Below are 23,954 nucleotides of genomic sequence, written 5' to 3'. Positions count from 1 at the left end.
GAGTAAGCTTGTTCAGAATAACAAGCATGCATCACTGCTCAATGTTGTGAGTTCATGTTACTTTGGTGCGGCTCCCGCTCCTCCTCCTGACATACGTACTAATGCTGAGATTGGATGCCTTTTGTCCATTTGGAACCATGGTTACTGAAGAATGTGGCAAAATGACCGGAGATGCTGTAATCTGGCAAACTAATCTTTTGTCGAGTTGGAATGAGATCCCAATTATACAGACTTGCAGAATGCTAGGCAGGATAGGATATACACCTCCTTTTCTTATGGCATGATATACATTATCTGTACTGTGTGCTACTCGATCCAAAATGTACAATCTTCTTCTTGTTTATATCAATCAACCAATATACTAAGATAATCTTACTTTCTTGTAGAGCTACTAGCAGTGCAAACAAACACATGGTTCGGTATCATCAATCATCAGTAGGTTCTGATGAGCAGGAGGCCGATGCCGGTGACGATGATCGTGGCCGGGAAGCCGAACTGGAGGTGGCTGAAGAAGGAGAGCGTGTAGCCGTAGTGCTGGGACCGGCGCGCCTGCTCGCACACGATCAGGTTGGCGGCGGAGCCCAGCAGGGAGAGGTTGCCGGCCACCGTGCTGGTCCAGGCCAGGATGAGCCACGCGTTGGTCTGGGCGGCCGGGGAGATGGCGGCGGCCGAGGCAGCAACCCGGGCGCCCAGCAGGAGAACTGCATTTTTATCATGATCATTATTATCATTAGCAGGAGAGCAGACCTGCATTATCATTAGCAGGAGAGCAGAGCAGAGCATGCCCCGTACCTGTCGGGACATTGGAGGCCACATTGGAGAGCAGCAGGATGACGAGGGCAAGAATGGCGGTTCCGGTGGGCGTGTCGATCCGCGCATAGGGCTCCATGAACTCCCAGAACGTGCTGGGGATGCCCGTCTTGTTGAAGCCGTCCACGGTGATGAACATCCCGCAGAAGAAGAGCAGCAGAGGGTAGGAGACCTTCTCCAGGCAGGGGCGCGCGTCCTTGAAGTCGAGCACGATGAGCGCCAGGGCGGCGGTGATGGCGCTCCACGACATGTTGAGGCCCAGCAGCAGCGCCACCAGCATGCCGGCGGTGATCACGTACACGCACGTCTTCCACACCCTGCTCTGCCACGCCTCCTCCTCATCGTCGTCCATGCCCACCTCCTTATCCTCCGACTGGAAGGAGTGGTCGTTGACCTTGCCCGCCCCCCCGTTGGTGGCACCTACGCGCCTCTGGTGGATGCCGTTGTTGGCCAAAGCCTGCTTGCCGTCGTACTCGCGGTGTCCGTTGCCGTTGGCGGTGGCATCCGCCGCCGCCGGCTTGACGTGGTAGTCCTCGCCAGCGGCGTCGGACGAGGCCCCCAAGCGCTGCGACTGCGACTGCGGCTGCGACTTGGAGCGGAGGTGCGACATGGTGGCCGGCGAGAAGCGGTGCGAGGTCACGTCCTCCTCCTCGACAACCTCGGTGGGCACGGCCACCACCTCCTCGGCGGCGGGCTTCATCCCTCCGTCGAGCTGCCCCCAGTAGAGGCAGAGCAGGATGGCGGCGTTGACGACGGATCCCACGAGCGTGGCCGGGAGGATGCCGAAGACGAACTGCCCGAAGGAGATGCCGCTCTGGACGGCGATCACCAGGTTCTGCGGGTTGCCGATGGGCGTGGCGGCGGAGCCGATGTTGGCGCTGGAGGCCAGCGCCAGGAGGAAGGGCTTGGGCGGCAGGTTGTTCTGCCGCGCGATCTTGAGGATGAACTCGGTGAGCACCACGCAGCAGGTGTCGTTGGTGAAGAGCGCCGACGCCAGCGCCGACACGGCGCAGGTGCGCACCAGCAGGTCGCGCCCGCCATGGCTCCGCCACGACAGCAGCCGCCCCAGGTGCCGGAACATGTCGGCGCGCTCCAGGTACACGCTCACCACCATGGTGCCGAACAGCAGGCCCAGGATCGGGAGGTCCACCGCCGCGTACGCCTCGTCGGCGCTCATCACGCCGAGCAGCACCATCAGCATGGCGCCCAGCAGCGACCCCGCCGTGCGCCCGATCGGGAGGAAGGGCACCGCGGGGAACACGGCCAGCACCCAGAAGATGGCGAACGCGGCGGAGCCCAGGGCCACCTTCAACGCAGGCTCCATCGCCATTATCTTAATTTCTGATGAATTGCCTCGATCTGCAGCTGATTGCTTGATTACTAGCTTTCAGCTTCAGGAGCTTGCCTGCCCGCCTGCTTGCTTGCTAGTCAACTACTTAGCTACTAGAAGCAAGCCGCAGACAGGCATGCGTACATGAGTACACATACCTCTATCGTCAACTCCAAGAGGTAACAAGAATGAAACAACCAATAAAAATCCTACTGGAACAAATTTGTTCTGAGACGGACGGGGAAGAAGAAGAAAGGGAGGAGGAAGAAGCCTACACTGCGGCTACTGATTATTTTGGTACAAGAGGAGAGGAGAGGAGGCAGGAATTATTTGTCTATGGTGGAATTAACACATGGCCCGGGATCCTCCAAAGAGGCAGCACACACAGCAGAGAGCTCACAGCACACTTGGCAGGCTCCACATGGCCCTTCCCTGCTGGATATTTTTGTTTCCTCTCTCTCTCTCTCCCTCTCTCTCTCTCTACACAATGATGGACATGGACGGGAACTGGATGGGGATTTTTTTTTATATATAAAAAATCGAGAGTAGACAATAGACAGGAAGGAAAATGGGTTGGCACATGTACACATGTGGGCTCACCACTTTACATGGACATGATTTGATTACAACATTAACATCAAGAGAGAAGAAGACGAAGCACTGTTAGTTGCCGAGGAGGTGGACAGGTCCTCTTCTTCTTGGATCATCCCTTGTTGCCTTGGATCCTAGCCACAGCATGCTGCAGGGACTTGTTCTTTATTCTATCTACGAACTGAAGAGGTAAATTGTGCTCTTCTTACCTGAGGACATGACTTGTTAGAGAGTCGCCACCACATGCCGTGATGTATATGATGGTGGTGGTGTCTGCATGAGCATTGTGCTTAATTAGTTTGACAGAGCCTTGAACTCATCATCTATCTGAGCTCGTATTTATTTATGAATTTGCAGAACATGATGTGTGCTGATAGATGCCTAAATCATTCATTCCTGGACCTGGTGCTCTATTTGGTTTCTAATATATATGAGTCTGTATTTATTTGTTTGCAGAACATACATGGTGTATCTGGCCTGTAGCTAGGCAGCTAGCAGAGGTGGTCAATAATTGAAAGACAAATTAACAATATAATCCATCCTTGCGGTGTTATTTAGGGAGGAGTAGTCCATTATTATTATTATTATTATTATTATTATTATTCTAGCACGGCCGATGGATTGGATGGGTGTCTGATCTGACATGGGATGGGAAGTTGATCGCCGCTGCCAGCTGAGCCACACACTCGAAGTTCCTTACTTCCTCCCACTCCATGTTTATTAGCACAAGCAATGATTAATCGACGGCAATTAGGGTCGACGGAGACGGAGACAGCAGAAGAAGAGAGTTAGGTTGATGCCGGCGGCCTAAGGCTCACCGGCGGTGAGGCCACGCCGGTGGAAGGGAGGGCAGCAGCAGCTTAATGAATTATTGATGCATCGATCGGCGACCTAGGCGAGAGGGGTTTGGTGACGGATCAACGTTATCCAATTCATGACTAGTATACTTGTCTCCAGATTTCTTGCCCCTTAATTACGCCCAGATGGCTCGATGGATAAGCATTTCTATCTATCTATCTATCTATCTATCTATACCCAAGACCACAGGATCATAAACCTGGCATGGCATTCCTGAGCTCGTCTGATCAGATCAGGGGCGGTCTAAATCTGAATGGACGTGGATAACCGAATCAGATGGGTGCTTGTGTCGATGGATGGACGCCGGTAGTTGAACTCAACTCCTACTACACTGCAACTATGACTGAATACGCACTCAACCTCCTCGTGATCTCCGGTGGGCCCAGGTCATCTGCTGGACCGGCTCTGCAGCCAGAATAGCTACTGATCCAAGCAACGCAAGCTAGCTACTCGTGCACGATTAACAAGATATGCCTAAGCAAAATGCAGAAACATGCAGGACAAAGTCCCAGTGGCAGCCTAGTAGTATAGTACCACCGGAGCGGAGCGGAGCAGAGCTGCGACACGGAGGGTAATTTGTCGATTATACATACAATTCAGCATCTGCCACCAACACTGACCAAATCAAGGAGTTCTACCCTTTTGAACTACATACAGTAGCTTATTATGTACAGACACAGCAGCAGCACCGGTAGGTATCAGGTGACCAGGTCAGTCAGTACACAGACAGGATACAACACACATTGACATAACCAGAGACTCCCGAATCCTTTAGTATCTCACCATGATATTAGCTTCACTTGGAATCACTATCTAACCTTGGATCATCACTAACTGCAAAGTCTACCATAGTTTTGCATCTCTAATGGCAATATCTGTGAAAATCAAGTACTGAAGCAGCAGCAAAAGAGGCAGAAGCTCACTCCTTCATCCAGTAAGACGACTAGCTGACCCCCGGCTGTGCCACTGGGTGGAAGGACCAGCTTTTTTCTGGCTCGGGAGTGATCCCAGCAACCTTCTCATTCGCCCACCAGTCAGACCCCACACTTGGCTCCACATTAGCAACATCCACGTTGTTGAAGTTGAACTCCTTGGCCAGGCGAAGGGACAGCGACCGCCTTGCTTTCTCAGGCAGGTCATGGTATGTCTCGTCAACGTATAGCCCCGCCCTGGGGTCGTTAGACTCCCTCTTGTGATCGCCACTGCTGGTGGGTGGTGCAAGATGAAAAGAAGCTGTGGCAGAATCCCCAGAAATAGCAGTTTTCTTCTCTAGGCACCGCGCCACATCTTCTACAGTCAACTCAAATGATACCCGGTGGTCCATAGCATGATCATTGGGCTGAAGGCGGGCTGAGAAGTCTGCAACTGGAACAGCTGCTGTAATGTGGCCGTCCAAAAGGGAACCACCATTGCGCATATGGCGGGGTATCAGCTTCTGTGTTGCAACACCCTCTCCATCCAATATCTTTGGTGGCTCACGAACTGGGAATGAGGGGAATGCGTAGCGTGAGGAAGCCAGCATCTCAGGGTCAGGGAATGGGGAGGAAGTGCCAGAACAACCTGAGCTTGGAGATATCAGGCGCCCTATTGGGCTGTCTGGGTAATTCGGATATGACTGAAGATCACCTGTTTCACCATTCTTGCTGTTGTTGATCGAAGTCAGAAGCTTTGCATATGGGACCTCCGGAGAGGAAGGGGTTGTCAGATGGACAGACTCCGGTGGAGGAGTGAAAGGAGCAGTTGATGGTTCAGTTGTGAAGGCTGAGAATACTGGTGGTGAGACTAGCTGTGTCTCATGTGCATACGGCCCAATAGCAAAGATGGATGGTGGCCCTGTGGGGGACGGGGAATTCGGCGAGAGGGGTGAAAATGGTGGAGCGCCGACCCTTGGCGATTGTACAATAGATGTGGGTTCTGATTGGAGGAAAGAAGCTGGAGAGGACGGAGGTGCCACAAATGGGAATACAGGAGGCGGTGGGTGGTTTGGAATTTCTGCTGCAGGCGCATCTGTCCTTTGAGACGCGGGTTCTGGGACAAGTGCAGCATGGTTGATGCGCCGACCATTCTTCTGAGACCCAAAGCAGAAGTATACACTCAACCGATCAGCCCATTTCCTTCGCTGCAAACAAACAAAAGCAGTTAGCACGACAGAGCACAATACTGGCGACATTGTTAAACCAAGAATCAGGTATGAAATGATTGAGCTTCACGTCAAAAAAGTTCACCGATAAACATGGAAATCCACACGTATAAATAGGAGAACCAAATACCCATATGCAATCATTAATCAGAGAGGAGTACAATGTGTCCAACGCATCGGTTCTTGGTGAGTCAATCAAATGCCCAAGAGCTATATAGTCAAAGAGCAAATAAAATCACCACAGCTAAAAAAATTACACAAAGAGATCTCCGTGGTATATGGAGAACTAAAAAGAGGGAATTAAACTTGTGGCAAAATATATGGGATAGAAACCACAGGTTTTTTTAAAAGATGTTTTAAAACCCTGTATTCACCATGAAGCATCAATTGATATTGTCAGAAAAGTAAGGTTAAAAGAGAAACTTCATCACATGTAATGTACAATCCACATTGGTCCTGCAAATGCAAGGTATTGTTCAAGAGGCCTAAAACCAACAATCACAGGTTTGAATCAAAGAGCCTTATTCTTCAAAAACAGACAAGCTTGGAAGGTAATAATATACCAAGATAAAAAACTGAAAGCAGCCTGCACTTAAAAAAGAGGGGATACTTAAGGTTGGGCATAAAAAAATAGAAACAAATAGCTGGTGGCATATGGCCAGCAAAGAAAGAATCTTCTTGTCCCATCTAGTCCACTGAATGATTCAACTAAACTGTGTCAATATTCCCCGTGACACATGCAGCATGAGATGTAACAATAAATCAACTAAGTGAAAGAAGATACTAAAAAGCAGTTGTAGAAATAAATGGATAAACATTCTAGGGCAGCATCTATCTTGCCAAGGATAAAAACAAGAACCCACATACTACATAATAGCAAACTGTGGTGCTATTCATTCATTTTTGTAGGAAGAATCATAAAATCAGCAGCCAAGGGCAAACCGCAAAGAAACATACAACATAATAGCAAACTGTGGTACTATTCGTTCGCTTCGATTTTGATGTACAAACTAAATCCAAGCCAAATTTTATCAACAATTGTGTCACACTGAATTTCTGTGGAAAAAGTTCTGGTTAAAAAAAAGGCACCAGTTACACAAACCAGTAACACAAGAATGCCATTTAGAAATTGTCATGGTTCCAAAACACCACATCCCACTAATTTTCATTGCACTTGATGCATAAAACTCAAAACTGATATGTGTAAAATATCATGAAAGTATATTGATGACCATTTTTGTAAAGTCTGATTGCATAACGACATTCTTCCATTGTTAACTGCAACAGTACAATCAATAGTCTACAGCAATTACATGCGAGAAACACTCCATGACATATGAGATGCGATTTTCTCGCAGTGCCAACGCGTTTACAAATCCACACAAACAAGCAGTCACAGATGTTTTAAAGTACGACACATCTACTAAGCTGTTGCAGCTACGCAATCACTAAGGGAAGCTACATAAGTTATCCAACCAAAAACCATGCAGGACACCATAATAACGTTGATAAAGAAAAGAAAAAAAATCATGCAGTAAGGTGTTGAAGCACAAACCGGCTCCGCGGGATGTTCTGCACGGCTCTCCGCTGTGACAATGGCGGCGGCGGCCGCGTTCACTGTGTCAACGCTGTTGTGCACAGGCCTCATCTCGCCCCCACTCTGCATGATTGTCGCAGCAAGGAGCAATCGATTCTTTGCACTCCAAGGAATGGATCACACCTACGAGATCCAAGCTTTTAAACTGAAAGAAGCATGATCCGGACTGCTTAACCGATGGGCCCCCGCGCTGCCAGATCAACTCCACGGAACCAAAAGACCAGATCAGCCTGCAGGGTTGGAAGTTTATGTGTTAACTCAGAGACCGATAGCTTTCGCAAACAAAATCGAAGTTAGTAGGGGTCAGATCCGAATAAAAATAGCTTGTGTTAGGGTTTGGGGTGCTCCGTTTCGCGCAGCAGGAAGGGAAGGGAAGAGAAGAGGAGAAGGGGCGAGCATACCTGGTGGATGCTCGTCGCCGGCAAAGGGCCGGGCGAAGACGCGCCACCGATTGCCCAGTCGTCGCCGCCAGGAAAGGAAGACCAAGGGAGGGGGGAGACGGGGAGAGAAGGGAAAGGGGGACGAGCCTGAGGGGGAGGGAGGGAGGGAGGGGTGAAGCCTCGACACGCTCGGGCCGTTCTTTCTTTTCTTCCTTTACCGGCATCCTCCTGCCATCTTTTTTTAATATAATAGTTGAATAATAAAAATGGTTGATTCATCTTTTTAGTGAGTTTTCTTTTGAGAATCTAGTGTTTTTTCTTAATTTTTTATTTTGTTTCTTAATCTGTTCGAAAGGAGATAGAAAAATAGAAATAATTTATTTCTCTTTCTAATAGGGACATTAAGCTCGGGTTTGAATACCGTACATGGACGATTTCGTGCACTTACCTACTTATAACTCCGTAAAACACGATATATCAACTAAATTGTGCTCTTCTTTTAATTTTTTATGTTTACGTTGGGCCAGCGCTAACAATCCAATCCAAGTGAAATGCACCTAGATATGGCATGACAATTTAGCGAATTAGACCGAGAAAATAGCGTTTCAAAACGGTTCTCATCACACTTGTGAGCATGCTTGGTTGCTTGCCCTCGATCAACCCAGCTCCGTCTTGTCATTCTAAACACCGTATATTTAGAAGAAGAAAAAAGAAAGGAATGTAGTAAGTTGTTGGTTAAGCAGGGAGCTAGTTCCTTCAAGAGAAGGAAAATAGGGAGGTGGTGGAAAAAAAGATTGGTAAGTAGAATAAAACTAGTGGTTAGGGCCTGATGTCGCTGTCCCACGTGCGCTTGGGCGGTAGCCAGTCCATAGGCAGCATCAGCAATTCATCCCTTGTTGGTGCCGGCCTCACATGTCAGCCGCAGAAATTGTCTAGAACTTCTTTGCTTCTTATCTAACACACATCATTTTTGTGCCGCGGACTTCTCTAATTCTTCAGAACTAATAGAAAATTTCTTTTAGAAACTACTAATATATACGTTGGTGAGCTAGCTACATTACTGTTCCGATCCGTGCAAAGTGCTCCCTGCTAATGGTATGAGTACGCTTCAGCAATGGCAACTTGGCTGGTCGATCCGCCAATACGGATTAGTTTAGTAACTAGTCCACGCCACTTATGTACCGGCCAGCCAGCCTCGCCCTGCTCTTATGCATCGTCCTTTTTTCCTTTGGCAGGCAACAAGATATATAAGCAAACAGGACCAAGGCGACTAGTCATGACAAGTGACACATATATATTCAACAGCATTTGCCCAGGTGACCTTTTGTGCAAGCAAGGGCTGCTACGACGACGGCCAGAAAATTGAAAAATTCGGCAGCATTTGGCTGCTCCCTCTGTTTTTTTTAAAAAAATATATATTCTTTTCAAGACAAACTGGTGCAAACATCCACATATTTGTTTGTCAGTTCTCAGGCAGGTGATTGCTCCATTTCTCCAACACCACTCTCAAACATCGACTGCAGCTAACCAAAAGAATTGCAGCCGCACTGCTCATGAAACGCCAAATTAAGGGTGAAATAAATTTGCTGATATGAAAACCAGACCATATCCCCATCATATGCGTGAGCAATCTCAAACAAGACAGTCATATATGGTGGGTACACACTACACAGTAGTTGATCGACAGTGCGGAATGAAAACACTGGAGGTTCGATGAAGTGACCAAATGAAAAGGGCAACCACGCTAAACTCATATATTTACATATCCAAAAGGGGTTTTGGAATTTACATAGCCACCAAACATACTTGCATAAACATCCTCAAGCCTGAACCATTGCTCCAGTTTTGCGCCATTGTCTTCATTGATGGATTGGGGATGCTGATGGGTTTTACTGATTGATCACATTCCGCTTGCTCGGGCATGCCCATGGATACCGGGACTTGGGTGATTGCCAGCAACAAGAATGTCCTTGATACGGTTTAAAGGTCTAACTGCATCATTGATTTTCTGAAATAAAAACAAGAGTCTGCTTTCATTAGTACTCAGGAGCCTGATGCAATTGAGAAAACATGAAAAACACATAGCTACCACAGCAGAAACACTAGCACGCTAGTAAATAAAATAGATAGGACTTCACATAATCAACATATTTCGAAAATCTGGAGGTGTAGCATACAAGATGCTCATGCCTAGTGCATTCCTCATTACTGGCAAGTACAACTTATGATGCAGTAAGAAATAAATATTAGAAAATAGGGGGGCGGGGGGGGGGGGGGGGCAGGCTGGTTTGACTCAGTTCTGAGATGGCAGATCAACAATACGAACAGGAGTCCCTCACACCACAGCTAACTACAAAATGGCTATATAATCCATGAACATCAAAGTTAATTGGATTTACTCCAAAGCTACTTAATCCTTGCCAGAAATAAACATTTAAGCTCTTATGAGCAGGCCCTGTTTTGCAAACAGGTATCGACATTTAAGTTGATAATTGCATGTTCACATCAAGAACACTGCAAGTACATGGTTATAAGGACAGTAGCTACAATCAGAGATGAGGATAAACCAAGTCCTTTTCTTATGTGCTTTTAGACAAATTTTAGTCAACATGCTTCCTGTCGCTAGAAATAAAAGGTGTGCTTCGCGATTACCTCCTTGTTGCCAGAAGGTGGCTGTTTGCCCAGCTGAAGTTGCAGCTTGCCCTTATGCCAGCGGTGCCCAAAATATGCCAGGCCCACCAGAGCAGCAGCAGCAGCAGCAGCCGCAACGATAGGCCAGAAATTGTTGCTCTCCTTTGCATTCTTGTACAGAGATAAAAGCTGCTTCTTCCACCATGCATCCCGTGGGCCTGAACCATCAGGTTTGTTCTGTTCATCAGATGAAACAACATTTGATGAACCAGTTTTGGGGTTCACAATATGCAGAGTTGACTCCTCAGTTTTCTTCTCATTTCTACTCTCCATAGCTGATCGACCTAAATCCTTTTCAGCCTCAATTGAGCTGTAAATAGGTGATGAGAACCCAACCGACTCTTCCCCCACCAGACTCATGCCCTGCAATGCTTTGCCATCATCAAACTCCATATCACCCAAGGTAACATTTTTCCCTTTGTCCAAGGATGGAATACTGGGGAGGTCATCCTCCAATTTATGCTTGCAAGTTTCTTGGTATTTTTGTTCATCACCCTCGTTAGAAACTGCATCTTGGCTGCAAAGCTCCTTGTGCGGTTCTTTGCTGTCTGCGCCTATGAGGAGGCTCTCAACCTCAGTCTGAGACACAGAAAAATGGCCAGACATCAAGAGCGCAGCTGCTGAATCATCCCCTTTGGTGCTGTATTTCTTAGCTTCAGACTCCTCAGAAGGTTCAGGTCTCCTTGGTGCAGGTCCAGGTGCAGCTGCGTATGTTGATGCAGTGAGTTGCACGACTTCCCAATCATTCCCGCGCGGAGAGGTCTGGTCCGTGCCACTGTGGTCAGGCTCCATGTTTTCTGTGATTAAATCCAAGAACCCAGTTAATAGAAGGCTGTAGCACGTGAAAGGAAATTTAGTAGGTAAGACAAGGCGACATGCACAGCCTTTGCAGTGCAGATCTCAGTATAATTAAGGATGGGCAAGTAACGGAAGTAATTGTAATGTTTCGAAAGGAAGAAAAGCACCAAGCGAGAATCACAAAACAAGGTTAGGAGTCATAATAAAACAATGAAGGTATTCTCTTCGTTCCTGACCCAATAAATAGCTGCTTGCTATCTAACAGTAGAGAGTATATATACATGCAGTTCATTCAGGCATGATAAGGTGTCCAGGAAATGTGAAGTCTAGATTTCGTCATTGCCTGCCGGCAGTGCTAGTTCCTGGAGTCTAGCAATGTTCCTATAGCAAAGGGCAAATCATGACACTTGGGAGTGGCGGCGGTTTTATCAGCTAGGATAAGCGTGGGCACAGATCAATGGTAGGTATTGCAGGCGGCAAAACAACAAGCTAGTGATACGAGTGAGGCAAGCTAAGCGCAGTCAGTCAACCAATCCATATGCTTACTATGCAGCAAGGAATCAACATAGGCTAGTCGAGATAATCAAAAGCCAAGCCCGGACGGATGATCTATTCTCATGTACTAGATGCAACAAATCAAACGACTCCGCAGTTCCGATTCCGATTCCGATTCCACAGTTGCTTGATGCATCCATAGGGAAGGGAGCACCGTAGGGAGGGGATCGGGAGGGTAAGGGCTCAGCAGCCTTACGTACCAGCGAGGAGGGGAGTTGCTTCTTCGCCGCGGCGATCACAGGCAGCAGAGGAAGGGGAAGGGGATGGGGATGGGGAAAGAGGCGTGGCGTGCGGTGCGGTGCGCAGATCTTTTCTTTTCTTCCCTACTGACCGACCGCCGCCATCCCATAATCCCATCCCACGACGCGACGTGGGGAGGGGGCTGTGGGCCCATTGTTTTTCCATTCGGGCTGGGCTGGGCCTGGCCTACCAAACCAGCAGTAAAGAAACGATAAATACCTTTCTTCCAAGCAAAACATGATCAGCAGACGGCGCACGGCGCACCCCGCACAGCAACATACCATCTGGCTCAAAAGTCAAAACGTCAGCAGCCTGAATCCAACTGCGATAACCGACGGACATCAAGGCAAGGGATTCATACGAGGAAAATGAACGGCAATACTACAATATCTTGATTCAACCAAATTGCTGATAAACCAGCACAAGTTTAACATAGCTGCTACAAAACCCTAACACTTGCACAAAAGTTCTTTCTCCAGGATACAACATAATATATCTCAGAAAGAAGACTGCCATCATCTCTTCTCTTTAAGACGTAGTAGCCTTTTGCTTCTTGGGCATCCTGTAGCCACCCACCACGCAGGCGTGGTCACGCTCAAAGGGCTCCAGGGTCACCTGCTCCGATGGCTTGAACTGCTCAAGCTTCAGCTTCTCCACCTCAGCAGCAAACACAGCTTCAGCAGGCATGGTGGAGTCGATGCAGTTGGCCTGAACAAAGATTTCATGTCAGATCAACGCAAGCCACAAGTGATAGATGGCCAAGGCAGCTAGCTGTTCTAGCATTACTGCCGACAAAACAAAGGAGTTCCAGATCCTCAAACCACAAAGTACCTTGATTGAAATCACAAAATGGCCACCATTCTTCAAGAAGTATGATGCATTAAGGGCTAAGATCCTAGCCTGCACAATAGAATATCCATGGACAGTTATAAGCTACATATCAGTCACATTCCACAGTTTTCCCAGAGGGACACAATGCCATTAAGGTTCGTACCCAGAATTTACTATTACTCTTAGTATCTGAAACGACAAACATATCTACACTACCAACCCATCATGTTTGTTCTAACTAACCACAGCTGCATAACCAGTGCTGCTGTGTCTTGAATTTATAAACCACACTATACCAAGCCAACAAATGTTTTGAGTTAAAACAGACTAGGAATTGGCACATGATTTCCTGCTATACACAAAGAAATACAAATAATAATACAGACCAGGAATCATAGACAAACCATACACATCATTCACAGGTTCACAGAGTGTCAATTTGTTGTATGGACTTTTTAGAAATACAAATAATACAAGACACCTTTAAAATGGAAGAAAAGCTTCAAAACAAATGCCAAATGCACACACAAAGAATAATTAGTAATTGTAGATGGCTAGTGGCAACCACCACAAATATGCACCCATTAGATAAACCAAATGACAAAGGAATCAAACTCAACAATGGTCCACCCTTGTGCTGTCCACAACCAAAAAAATTGCCATATGGACCATGACACATTGACATCCAAATTGAAGGTTAAAGTAAAGCAAGGCTTCACCAGGCTCATGTGACAAAATCAAGAACAAAACACAGAACTAAGCAACAAAAGCAAGCATTAGTTAGGCATTGGGTAGAAGATGCATCAGAAACTCGAATTTGCATCATCCATTTGATGTCCTGAAGGGGAATCCGAGTATGCTCATCAATTGCTTAGACCCAGTATTGCCAAGAAAATAAAATAGAAGCACAGGACAAAAAAACATTCAGATTGTATAATCTTTTATAGTTAGGTGATTCAGAGATCAGTAACAAGCATAGACACAAACATCAAATAAAAAAGTGACAAGATAGGTATACCTGGTCAGGCTGTGCAACATCAGAGAAGATAACATCAACCATGCCAACCAGCATGCGGTACCTTGCAGGGTGCCTAGCATCCTCAATAATGGGGATCACATTGGTTCTCTTCTTTGCCATATTGACAAGATCCCTACCACTCCTGTGAGAGAACTCAACAGCATAGACCAACCCTTCCTGCAAAAGTTACAAATATCTCTTAAGACAGAATACTAGAAAAAATCATGGATCAGTAGCATATTCAGGTGATAAGGAACTCACTGGTCCAACAATATCAGACACATGAGACACGGTTGTGCCAGAAGCAGCACCAAGATACAGCACACGAGTACCAGGAGCCTACATAATGAACAAATTGTCAGCTGTGAACTTGTTAAAAATAAAATAGTGCACATCCTGGTTAAGCAAATCAACTTACAATCCAGATGTTGTCAACACCACCAAGCACAGCAGCAGCCAGCTTGGAACGGAAGGGGTTCCATATCCTGTATTCAACCTTTGTCCCATCCTCATTCTGTAGTGCCCAAACAACCAATTGATACAAAATGGATAAGTTGCCAAGCAGAATCAGGTACTATCATAATATGATTACTGCAAAAAGTTCTTGATGATCATAAACGAGAAGGGAAACTAAATCTATAAAGCGACAGTGGGCATAGTGGATCAGAATCTCGAATTTGCATCATCCATTTAGATGTCCTGAAGGGGAATCCGAGTATACTCATCATTTACTGAGCCCAGGCTCCCAACATTATCACGAAAGCATAGAACGCCAACCACCATAAGTGACACCTAATTCGTTTACCAATGGAAAGTACCATGCTTATTTTCTTTCAGGGTATGATGAACATGGACAAAGTATCACTAACACAGTATAGATCAACAAAATCAAACTGGTCGCATGAATATTAAAACCTTGTATAGATAGAATTAAAAACGACACCAAACATTGTGTGAATAACCTAAGTAAACAACCATAGTACACGCCACAACAATATCACAAGATGTCCATAAAAATGACAAATGAACAAACTAAGCACGAACCTGGACGGAGACGCGCTTCTCTGAATAGACGGACTCGCCGGGTACCATGTTCTTGGTGCAGAGAGCGTCCTCCTTGGACTTGGAGATGAAGATGCCGGCGTGCTTGTGCGGCACCACGACGGCCTTGCTCCCGCCCTTCATGCCACCACCGCGACCGCCCCTGCCACCACGGCCCCCCCTCGGAGTCCTGCCACCGCCTCCACCTCTGCCACCCCTGTCGCCCCTCCCGCCTCTACCGCCACCAAAGCCCCGGCCGCCGCCGCCACGGCCGCCGCCGTCGAACCTCCCTCCCCTCCCGCCGCGTCCTACATGAAGCGAAACAATTAGCCATGCTGCAGCAAGCGACAGGGCGAGAAGGATAGGGTTAGGGCTAGTTACCTCGAGCTGGTGGCCTCATGGTTCCAAGTCGACGAGGAGCTTGTAGCCGCCGCCGCCGCCGCCGCCCAGCCGCAGGGGAGAAGGGTTTAGGGTTCTGGAGGGGGTTAGGGTTTGAGGGGGGATGGGTGGAGAGGAGAATTTTATAGAGGAAGAGTAGGGTTTTTGTCTTATCAGGACCGTTGGATTGGAAGATTCTGAGTGGACGGTCAGATGGCGCAGTGTGGGAACATGGGATAAATAATTAAACACATCAACAGCGCACGTAGGTCAGGATGGCCGAGTGGTCTAAGGCGCCAGACTCAAGTTCTGGTCCTCTAACGAGGGCGTGGGTTCAAATCCCACTTCTGACAGTTTATTTTGTTTTATGAGGGTTTTGTAGTACTATCTTTTTTTTTTTTGGTGAAAGAAGCATGTAGTACTGTATGTATTTTTCTTAAGCCCTTCATATGTATGTTTACATATATGGGTATTTTTACTCCAGGTCATATGTTTCGTTCCACCGCCATCCAGCGCGTGCTGTTGTTGTGTTTTTATTCGAATTCAAATTTGAAACCTGTGTTCCCATGGTATTATGGATGGATGCTGAGACATGGAAAGCTCAAGCTGTAATGTGCCAAGCTCAAATGATTGAATGCCATGCTTGCTCATAGAGTTGCCGGTGTGTGACTATGCTAAAAACCCCTGTGTCCTGTCTAAAATGCCGGTGCTAACACTGTTGGCTGGCGTACGTACACTCGCAGTCTGAGTTTCCTCTGATCAATCCGGCCGGCAAACTATTTATACTGATCGGCAGGAGATGCGTTAACAATTTACAAGCGTCGAAGGATCGTCTTTGCCGAATCGAAAAGGAATGATCTCCGATGCATTAGATGCCCACGTCCTGATCCGAGGTAGGAAGCTTCTGATGCTGCTGCCCACCCCATATTCTCACTCTCTCCAACGCCAGCGACGCCTGAAACCAACAAACATATATATAAATTCAGCATCTCACTCATGGTTGATCAAGAAGCAAGGTTACCATCAGATATATATAATTTATATGTGTAAATAATAATACTGATACCTCTGCTTTCCAGTCTGTTCTCCAGACCATGTATGTGAGGATGGCAGTCTGCAACGCGGTGCCGCAGAGCATGCCCGCCCAGATGCCCTGCACGCCGAACCTGAGGAGGTAGCCGAAGATGAAGCCGAGCGGGAGGCCGAAGGCGTAGTAGCAGCCGAGGTTGATGTAGGCCACCACGGCCTGCCACCCGCCGCCCACGGCGACGCCCGAGATGACGGGCTGGACGCTGTTGAGCACCATGGTCACGGCCAGCAGGTAGGCGATGTTGGAGACGGCCTTCTGCAGGTGCCGGTCGCCGGTGAAGATGACGGGGAACTGCGTCCGGCTGGCCAGGATGAGGACCATGGCCAGGAGCCCGAACGCCAGCGACTGCGCCAGCACCACCATCACCGCGTACTTGGTGGCCCGGGGGCGCCCGGACCCGAGCTCGTTGGACACGCGGACACTGATGGCAGCGCTCAGGCCGATGAACAGCATGCCCTCCCACCCGTTGATGTTCATACTGAATCGAATTGTCCATTCAGTTTACCAATACCATGAATATATGCAGCAGCAGCAGCTGCTGTTGAATGAATGAATGAATGAATGAGACAGATGAGACAACCAAACAAACCGACAGACCAGATGGATATTGAGTCGACGGCGATCTCCGCGTCGTCGAGGTGCCCCGTGAGCACGACGAGCACCATCATGTACCAGATCTCGAGGCAGAGCATGACGGCGGACGCGAGCGAGAGCTTGACGAAGGCCCAGAGCTCCTGGAACGCCGCCCTGGACAGCCCCGTCCAGCCGTCCCGGCACCAGCCCACCACGTAGGCCACCTGCGCCAGCGAGGTGAGCCAGGACGACACGTCGTATGCGGCGGCGGCCCCCGCGACGCCCCAGCCGAGCACGGAAACGAAGAGCGCCAGGAGGCCGACGTGCGCGGCGAGAGCGGCGAAGCCCACCCACGCCAGCACCGCCACCTTGCTCTGCGCCTGCAGGAACTTCTGCGTGGGGAAGTTGACGGCGAGCGCGAACATCTGCGGGATGATGCCGAGCGTGAAGCTCCCCGCGGCGGCGGCGATGTCGTCGTCCTGGCCCAGCAGCCGCAGGATGGGCGCCGCGTAGAGGTAGAGCGGCGTGAGCAGGAGCGCGGAGGCGGAGAGGATGATCCAGGAGCGCTGCATGTAGACGCCGAGCATGGCCACCTGCCCAGCCCCAAACGCCTGGCCGCAGAGCGTCTCGAGCGCGCTGCCCATGCCGAGCAGGAAGCCGAAGGAGAAGTTGGAGACGACGGAGAGGCCGATGGCGACGGCGGAGAGCTCGCGGTTGCCGATGTGGCCCGCGAAGATCTGCGTCGTGGAGTTGGTGCCGTAGAGGCAGATGATGTTGAAAGCGATGGGCGCGCCGATGGCCCAGAGCCGGCGCGACTCCTCGGCGAACACCGCCCAGGCGGCGCGCGGCGACCGCACCGACGGCGCGTCGCCGTCGTCGAGCTCGTCGTCGTGCAGCGCGACTACCATGTTCTTGCTGGCGGGGCCGATGCGCGGGCTGCGGCTGGTGAAGAGCAGGGGCTCCGTGTAGCCACCCATGGCGGTGGTGGTGCTGTGCCCCCTGGCTCCGTTTGCCTTTCTTGGCGAATTTGCTTTTCTTAGCCTGGATGGCGGGGGAGCTGAGGAAGAGGACGGCACGGCGGCGTGGCGTGGCGCGCGTTCCCTTCCGCTGCATCTCATCTCATCGCATCTGATCCTAGTTTTTTGCAACCGTAACCGCATGCGTGGACGGATCTGCAACAAACTTGATCTAGTCGCGCATCGCATGGAACAAGATCAGTTTTCACCCTTGCGGTTGCGCGCGGCACCATTTCTTCCATAAAAGCTCATGTCAGCTTACACACAGACACACACACGCACACGCACCCCCCCCTGACAAGGAACCTCTTTAGATGAGATTTCCATTCAGAAATGAGGAAAGGTCGTTCGATCTGCCCACCTACGGCGATGATCGATCGTTACATGCATTTTTGAGCCGAACTGATTTACCCATCATTAGTTCCGGCGCATAAGGAAGGAATCACACTCTTCTCGTGCTCGTAAATCCCCCCGCATTTTGGGGTGAAGCTGCGCACGACATGCTCGTGCCTTTTAACAAGCTGAGCTCTATCTTTCTCTCCTCTCCATGTTACTCTAGGCTCGCTTGAATTCGCTCGGGCTGACAAATAATCGAGAGGACGATGACGATGCAGAGAAGCGGAGGAATGTGCATGAAACATCACACTCTGAAAGCTTCCTTGAGGTCGCCGGCGTTTTCCCCCTGCTGGTGCTGAAGCTGCTCGCTTCCGCACTCCCCGCCGCCCCACGCGCTAATCCGTTCGTTCGCCTGCGCGGCCTGCCATGGTTAAGTTTAGCGTCATCGTCAGCAAGACAGCAGCAAGCAACACGCACTTGGCAGCCATGAATAATGAACGAATGCTTGGCCTACTACTATACCGTACCTCGGCTTCCCAGTCCGTGTTCCAGATGACGGCGAGCAGGATGAGCGTCTGCAGAGCCGTGCCGCAGAGCATCCCCGCCCACATCCCCTCAGCGCCCAGCCGGAGGAGGCACCCCAGGCAGAACCCCAGCGGGAGCCCCAGCGCGTAGTAGCACCCGAGGTTGATGTACGCCACCAGCGCCTGCCACCCGCCGCCGATGGCCACCCCGGAGATAACCGGCTGCACGCTGTTGAGCACCATGGTCACGGCCAGGAGGTACGCCACCTTCCCCACGGCCGCCTGCATGGCCCGGTCGCCCGTGAAGAGCACCGCGAAGCTGTTGCGGTAGGCCAGGACCACGGCCATGGCCACCAGACCCATCGCCAGGGACTGCGCGATCACTGACGCCACCGCGTGCTTGGCCGCGCGCGGACGCCCGGACCCCAGCTCGTTCGACACGCGCACGCTGATGGCTGCGTTCAGGCCGATGAACAGCATGGCTTCCCACCCATTCAGGTTCATGCTGGAATCGAATGAAGATTGATGATGATCATATCATCATTAGAACGAAGGATGATCATTACAACCAATTAAGAAGAAGAATTAGCTAGCATGCATACCATATGGATACGGATCCGACGGCGATCTCCGCGTCGTCGAGGCGTCCGGTGAGCACGACGAGCACCATCATGTACCAGACCTCGAGGCAGAGCATGACGGCGGACGCGAGCGAGAGCTTAGCGAAAGCCCAGAGCCCCCGGAGGTGGAACGCCTTCCACGACAGGCCCTCCCAGCCGTGGCCCCTGCAGCAGCGCGTGACGTACAGCAGCTGCGCGACGGCGATGGCCCAGGACGTGATGTCGTACGCCGCGGCGGCCCCGCGCAGGCCCCAGCCGAGGACGCCGACGAAGAGCGCGAGCATGGCGACGTGCGCGGCGAGCGCGGCGAGGCTGATCCACGCGAGCGCCGCCACCTTTGCCTGCGCCTGCAGGAACTTCTGCGTGGGGAAGGCGATGGCGAGCGAGAACATCTGCGGGAGGATGCGCAGCGTGAAGTCCCCCGCGGCGTCGGCGATGGCGGCGTCCTGTCCCAGCGCCCGCAGGAGGGGCCCCGCGAAGGCGTAGAGCGGCGAGAGCAGGAGCGCGGAGGCGGCGAGGACGAGGCAGGAGCGCTGCATGTAGACGCCTAGCATGGCCACCTGGCCGGCGCCGTAGGCCTGGCCGCAGAGCGTCTCGAGCGCGCTGGCCATGCCGAGGAGGAAGCCGAAGGAGAAGTTGGAGACGACGGAGAGGCCGAGGGCGGCGGCGGAGAGCTGGAGGTTGCCGAGGCGGCCGGCGAAGATCTGCGTGGCGGAGTTGACGCCGTAGAGGCAGAGGATGTTGAGGGTGATTGGCGCGGCGATGACCCAGAGGCGCTCCGCCTCGCGGAGGAAGGCCTCGCGCACCTCCGCGTAGGTCCTCGGCGCAGCAGCGTCGCCGCCGTCGTCGGAGCGCGGCCTCTTGACGAGCAGCGGCGCCTCCATCGTCGCCATCACCTTAATGGCCCGCTAGCTCGTATATAGCTCTTGGGGTCCGGCCGGCTGGCCGGCGACCGACTTATTACTGTGAGCTAGGTAGGTTGACGATGGTGATCGAGCAGCTAGCTCTCGCCGGCGGCTAGCTGCTTGATAGCTCTTGCTTGCGGAGGCGGGCGGGGGTACATATAGGTCGGTGGCATCGTGTCGGCCGGCCACATGGACAAAAGGCAAGTTGCAAGGACGGGAGCGGGCGTGAGGGCGCGGTTTCCGGTGCTCGTCGCGACGCACGGCCGCCATTCGATCATGTCGGCCGCCAGAGAGAGAGAGAGAAGAGATTATTCCATGGACACTAGCTGGTAGGTACAGTAGCTCTAGTGATCGATCGAGTTGTGGTGCTGTTGCATTGCATGCTGTCGTTATGCATGGCCGGTGAACGTACTCGGTCGGGCCATTGCATCGATCTTGTGCATGTGCATTTCTGTTCTCCCTAGCGATGAATCGTCGTGGTGTGCGATGAGCATGTTATGCTGCTAGCTAGTCTTGCGCTAGCTGTGTGCAGGTGACCGCCGACTGACGACCCATCCATGCATGCCCGCCCTGTCTGCAGTTTGACAGTATCATGTTGGATTGATCATGTGAAGTGTGAGCACTTAATGCATTGTGTGCTTAAGAGAGAAAAACTAATTTGACTTTCACAATGACAACTAATATCTAGTTGTTAGTGGATAAAGGCAAATTGATTTTGTTCCTTGATTGGAGGCAGTAGAAGCACCTAAAGACATCTAAAGGGAGGAACCCTTTGGGCCTCAAAACATCCTATTCTAGGACTAGCTTCCAATCAAGTTGCTGCTGGAGCATTTGGGAAGGGGTTGTCCTAGGGTTCTTCATCGACTAGAGCTCGCTTGCATCAAGCAGGCACGGGACTTCAGCAAGCCGCTATGGCTAACTCGTCGAACGGCGGTATGTGTTTACGAATTCAATCAAGTTTTTGGTGTTCTAGCTAGAGGTAGTGATCCTGTGAATCTAACAATGGCACCGGAGCCTAGTTAGGACCCTCTGCACCTAGGGTTTTTGCTTTTGTTCTTGAAGTTCTTGTTCAAGTTCATGCCCTAGCTTACGTGGTTGAAGTTCATACTATTTGTCTTTGTTCTAAATTCTAGTGCATGTATATGTTGTATCCCTCCTAAAGTACATACAATTTATCGGTTCCGGAAATAACCGGCAGCTAAACCTACTTGAACTGTGTATCGCGTGTCATGATCGGATGTGGTCTAACACACAATAACTCAAGATTTATACCGGTTCGGGCAAAATACCCTACATCCAGTCGGGGATCAGTTGGTTGTATTGCTTGAGCCCAGGTGCTCGGGAGAGTTCGGGGAGTTACAAGCTTTCGAGTGGAGGAGGTGATGAGTTGCCTCTCTTTGTATGTCTTCTTTTCTAGGTGGAAGACCCTCCCTTTTATAGTCCAAGGGAGGCTCCATTACATAGGAGCCAAGGGTGTGAGGATAGAAAGAAAGAACTCCAGACCCCGCCGGTCGGGGTCGTCAGCTTTGTCAGTCGGGTCTTCCCATCCCGTGAGTCGGAGTCTTCTGGTGACCACGGTCCAAGTCCAGTGTCGTGGGGCAAGCGTCTTGTCTTGTCCCTGCCCATCATGCTCCATCGGTCAGGGGGGCGAGCCTGTGTTGAGAGGAACAGCACGGCAGTCACACCTCGTCCCTAGCGCCATGCCTTGCCACTCCATCATGATGGAGGCGTGTCCGCCGTGTCATGATGTCGTTGTGCCCCGTCTCTTCGCGAGAATGGGAAGGTAGAATAGTGGCAGCCTGCTGCCACAGCAGGGGGGGCTATGACCCCTGTGGAAGGAGTGGTTAGTCGTGTACGACAGGTTGACCCCGAGGCTCATCCTTATCTTTTGTACCTACTCCTGCCGGTTGGGGAGGCAGGCACGCGTGAGGCAGAGCCCAGTCGGAGCCCCCGGTCGGCGCCTTGGTATTGACCCAGCCTCCGACCGTTTCCACAGTCGAGGATACGGGCCTTGGTCATCCCTACCGAGTTGTCAGTCGAGTTATGGGCCGAGACGGCCCAGATGAAGTTGTTGCCCTACACGGACGGGTGCTTGTTCCAGGCGCGGCCTTGGACTGGTCAACGAGAGGTGGGCCCGCTAGGGACCCCGGGTCCTTGGACCCATCACAATTCATCAATTTATGCACTAGACTTTGCCCTAGTTCATGTGTGTTCTTGTAAAGATTCTAGGTTTCTTGTTGCTCTTCATGTTCATACCTCTATTCATGCTTGAGTTCATGAATTTTTTTTGCAACTTTAATGAAATGAAGGGTTTCAATGATGCTATGCATCATAGATGGAGGGGAATAAGTTCTAGTTGAGCAAAAGTCCCAAGACTGGAAACCCTAGTTCATAAAATCCTTGCGAACTTCCCCAAAATTGGGTAGACCCTAATCCTAATTGAGGTAATGTGGTGGGCATAACTGAGTTCCTCGTCGTTGTTCTGCGGCGCCGCTGTCATCTGTCGTCCACCACACAAGCACGTGCTGGCCGGCTCCTCATTTGCACTTGGCTACCACCGAGGCTGGCCCGTAGGTGCTGCCATGGACCGCTGACATGCATAGGAGGCAATGTTGCTGCCATTCGCCGGCGGGACGCCGCCCCATGCTTTTGCGCCGGCACCTAGCCTCGGGCGCCATCGAGCTGCTGCTGATGGAGCCACGTACTAGCCAACGTTGTGCGCGTGCTCTAGTGAGGGCTTTCCAACGAAGGACACAAGTTCGGTTTGAACTTGTCATACTAGTTCAACTTGGATTTGTCATACAAATTCAAGTTGGATTTGGTATCCAAGTTCAACTCGAACTTCTCGTACAAGTTCAAATTGGACTTGGCATACAAGTCCGATTCGAATTTCTCATACTAGTTCAACTCGAACTTGTCATACAAGTTCAACTTGAACTAAATGGAATTTTGGGCTAAATGACTACTGCAAATATTTATATTTTTTTCAAAATTATGAGGCACAAGTATTTAATATTTGTAGGATCAAATTAATGCTTGTTTCCGCTGCAAAATTAATTGAGTAATTTCTAATTAAGTTTGAACAACCGGGAGAACTTGATTAAAGAATTGCAATTACTAAAAAATATTTTGATTAAATCCGAACCAACGGGAAGATTTAATTATTATAATTTTTAAAGGGAATTTTTGATGAAATTGGGTGTGGCTTATATTTATCAATCTAACCAACGTGTTTGATAAATATTTTGTCGCAAAACTTTATTGTTCTCATCCATAATCTGACCAACGCATTTATGGATTTGAATAATAAAAGAAGGTTGTTTATAAGAAATGATCGATGAGTCTTATCATCGAACATTTTGGGTTGATTATTCAGTGCAAAAAACTAAAGTCATCTCGACTTTTGGGGTGCATTGTTTAAAGTTTCATGCCCATAATAATTATCCATGATCATTTTGATGATTATTCCTTGTGACTAAGGATAAATGATATAAAGTGGGCATATTCTATCCATAAGCATCACATGATCAAGAAAGCCCTGTTTTTGGAAATAGTTTGATGAGTCATCAAATAAATGTGGCCTAAGAAATGGGTAAAGACATTTGATGCATTGTGAAATGAAATGCATGTTC

The 23,954-nt window shown here is 50.0% G+C and overlaps 6 protein-coding genes and 3 non-coding genes across 10 annotated transcripts; 1 reads left to right on the top strand and 8 right to left on the bottom strand.

Annotated features, from left to right (window-relative positions):
* Positions 1 to 172: 172 nt before the first annotated feature.
* LOC112894275 (silicon efflux transporter LSI2-like) lies at positions 173 to 2,571 on the bottom strand. Its single transcript, XM_025961929.1, has 2 exons — positions 793 to 2,571; positions 173 to 701 (listed from the first exon to the last, which is right to left on the bottom strand). The coding sequence occupies exons 1-2, from the start codon at positions 2,138 to 2,140 to the stop codon at positions 433 to 435; spliced, it is 1,617 nt and encodes a 538-aa protein (XP_025817714.1). The 5' UTR covers positions 2,141 to 2,571; the 3' UTR covers positions 173 to 432.
* Positions 2,572 to 4,147: 1,576 nt separating this feature from the next.
* On the bottom strand, positions 4,148 to 7,872 carry LOC112894304 (formin-like protein 7). Its single transcript, XM_025961969.1, has 3 exons — positions 7,728 to 7,872; positions 7,285 to 7,556; positions 4,148 to 5,708 (listed from the first exon to the last, which is right to left on the bottom strand). Exons 2-3 carry the CDS (start codon positions 7,393 to 7,395, stop codon positions 4,533 to 4,535), a joined length of 1,287 nt encoding a protein of 428 aa, XP_025817754.1. The 5' UTR covers positions 7,396 to 7,556; positions 7,728 to 7,872; the 3' UTR covers positions 4,148 to 4,532.
* Positions 7,873 to 9,272: 1,400 nt separating this feature from the next.
* LOC112900592 (ATG8-interacting protein 2-like) lies at positions 9,273 to 12,100 on the bottom strand. 2 transcript variants are annotated; one of them, XM_025969445.1, is made up of 3 exons: positions 11,951 to 12,100; positions 10,359 to 11,194; positions 9,273 to 9,733 (listed from the first exon to the last, which is right to left on the bottom strand). In XM_025969445.1, the coding sequence occupies exons 2-3, from the start codon at positions 11,187 to 11,189 to the stop codon at positions 9,704 to 9,706; spliced, it is 861 nt and encodes a 286-aa protein (XP_025825230.1). In that variant the 5' UTR covers positions 11,190 to 11,194; positions 11,951 to 12,100; the 3' UTR covers positions 9,273 to 9,703. The 2 variants fall into 2 exon arrangements, with proteins under 2 accessions (XP_025825230.1, XP_025825224.1); XM_025969439.1 differs by having other exon boundaries at positions 9,273 to 9,714.
* A 227-nt stretch (positions 12,101 to 12,327) lies between these two features.
* LOC112878902 (mediator of RNA polymerase II transcription subunit 36a-like) lies at positions 12,328 to 15,364 on the bottom strand. The gene is made up of 7 exons (XM_025943163.1): positions 15,262 to 15,364; positions 14,884 to 15,188; positions 14,258 to 14,353; positions 14,101 to 14,178; positions 13,840 to 14,016; positions 12,822 to 12,890; positions 12,328 to 12,698 (listed from the first exon to the last, which is right to left on the bottom strand). Exons 1-7 carry the CDS (start codon positions 15,278 to 15,280, stop codon positions 12,519 to 12,521), a joined length of 924 nt encoding a protein of 307 aa, XP_025798948.1. The 5' UTR covers positions 15,281 to 15,364; the 3' UTR covers positions 12,328 to 12,518.
* Positions 13,621 to 13,694, bottom strand: LOC112879138. Its single transcript, XR_003225963.1, has one exon. It is a non-coding gene; the product is annotated as a small nucleolar RNA snoR60 (small nucleolar RNA).
* On the bottom strand, positions 14,499 to 14,573 carry LOC112879139. The gene has a single exon (XR_003225965.1). It is a non-coding gene; the product is annotated as a small nucleolar RNA snoR60 (small nucleolar RNA).
* Positions 15,365 to 15,527: 163 nt separating the features above from the next.
* On the top strand, positions 15,528 to 15,611 carry TRNAL-CAA. The gene has a single exon. It is a non-coding gene; the product is annotated as a tRNA-Leu (tRNA).
* A 318-nt stretch (positions 15,612 to 15,929) lies between these two features.
* Positions 15,930 to 17,580, bottom strand: LOC112875694 (protein DETOXIFICATION 34-like). Its single transcript, XM_025939636.1, has 3 exons — positions 16,946 to 17,580; positions 16,325 to 16,826; positions 15,930 to 16,213 (listed from the first exon to the last, which is right to left on the bottom strand). Exons 1-3 carry the CDS (start codon positions 17,563 to 17,565, stop codon positions 16,127 to 16,129), a joined length of 1,209 nt encoding a protein of 402 aa, XP_025795421.1. The 5' UTR covers positions 17,566 to 17,580; the 3' UTR covers positions 15,930 to 16,126.
* Positions 17,581 to 18,577: 997 nt separating this feature from the next.
* On the bottom strand, positions 18,578 to 20,310 carry LOC112899209 (protein DETOXIFICATION 35-like). The gene is made up of 3 exons (XM_025967587.1): positions 19,400 to 20,310; positions 18,801 to 19,302; positions 18,578 to 18,694 (listed from the first exon to the last, which is right to left on the bottom strand). The coding sequence occupies exons 1-3, from the start codon at positions 20,308 to 20,310 to the stop codon at positions 18,578 to 18,580; spliced, it is 1,530 nt and encodes a 509-aa protein (XP_025823372.1).
* Between the last annotated feature and the right edge of the window lie 3,644 nt (positions 20,311 to 23,954).

The sequence above is a fragment of the Panicum hallii genome, chromosome 1 (genome assembly GCF_002211085.1).
Source record: "Panicum hallii strain FIL2 chromosome 1, PHallii_v3.1, whole genome shotgun sequence".
NCBI lineage: Eukaryota > Viridiplantae > Streptophyta > Magnoliopsida > Poales > Poaceae > Panicum > Panicum hallii.
This window is presented reverse-complemented; position numbering and strand designations above follow the sequence as displayed.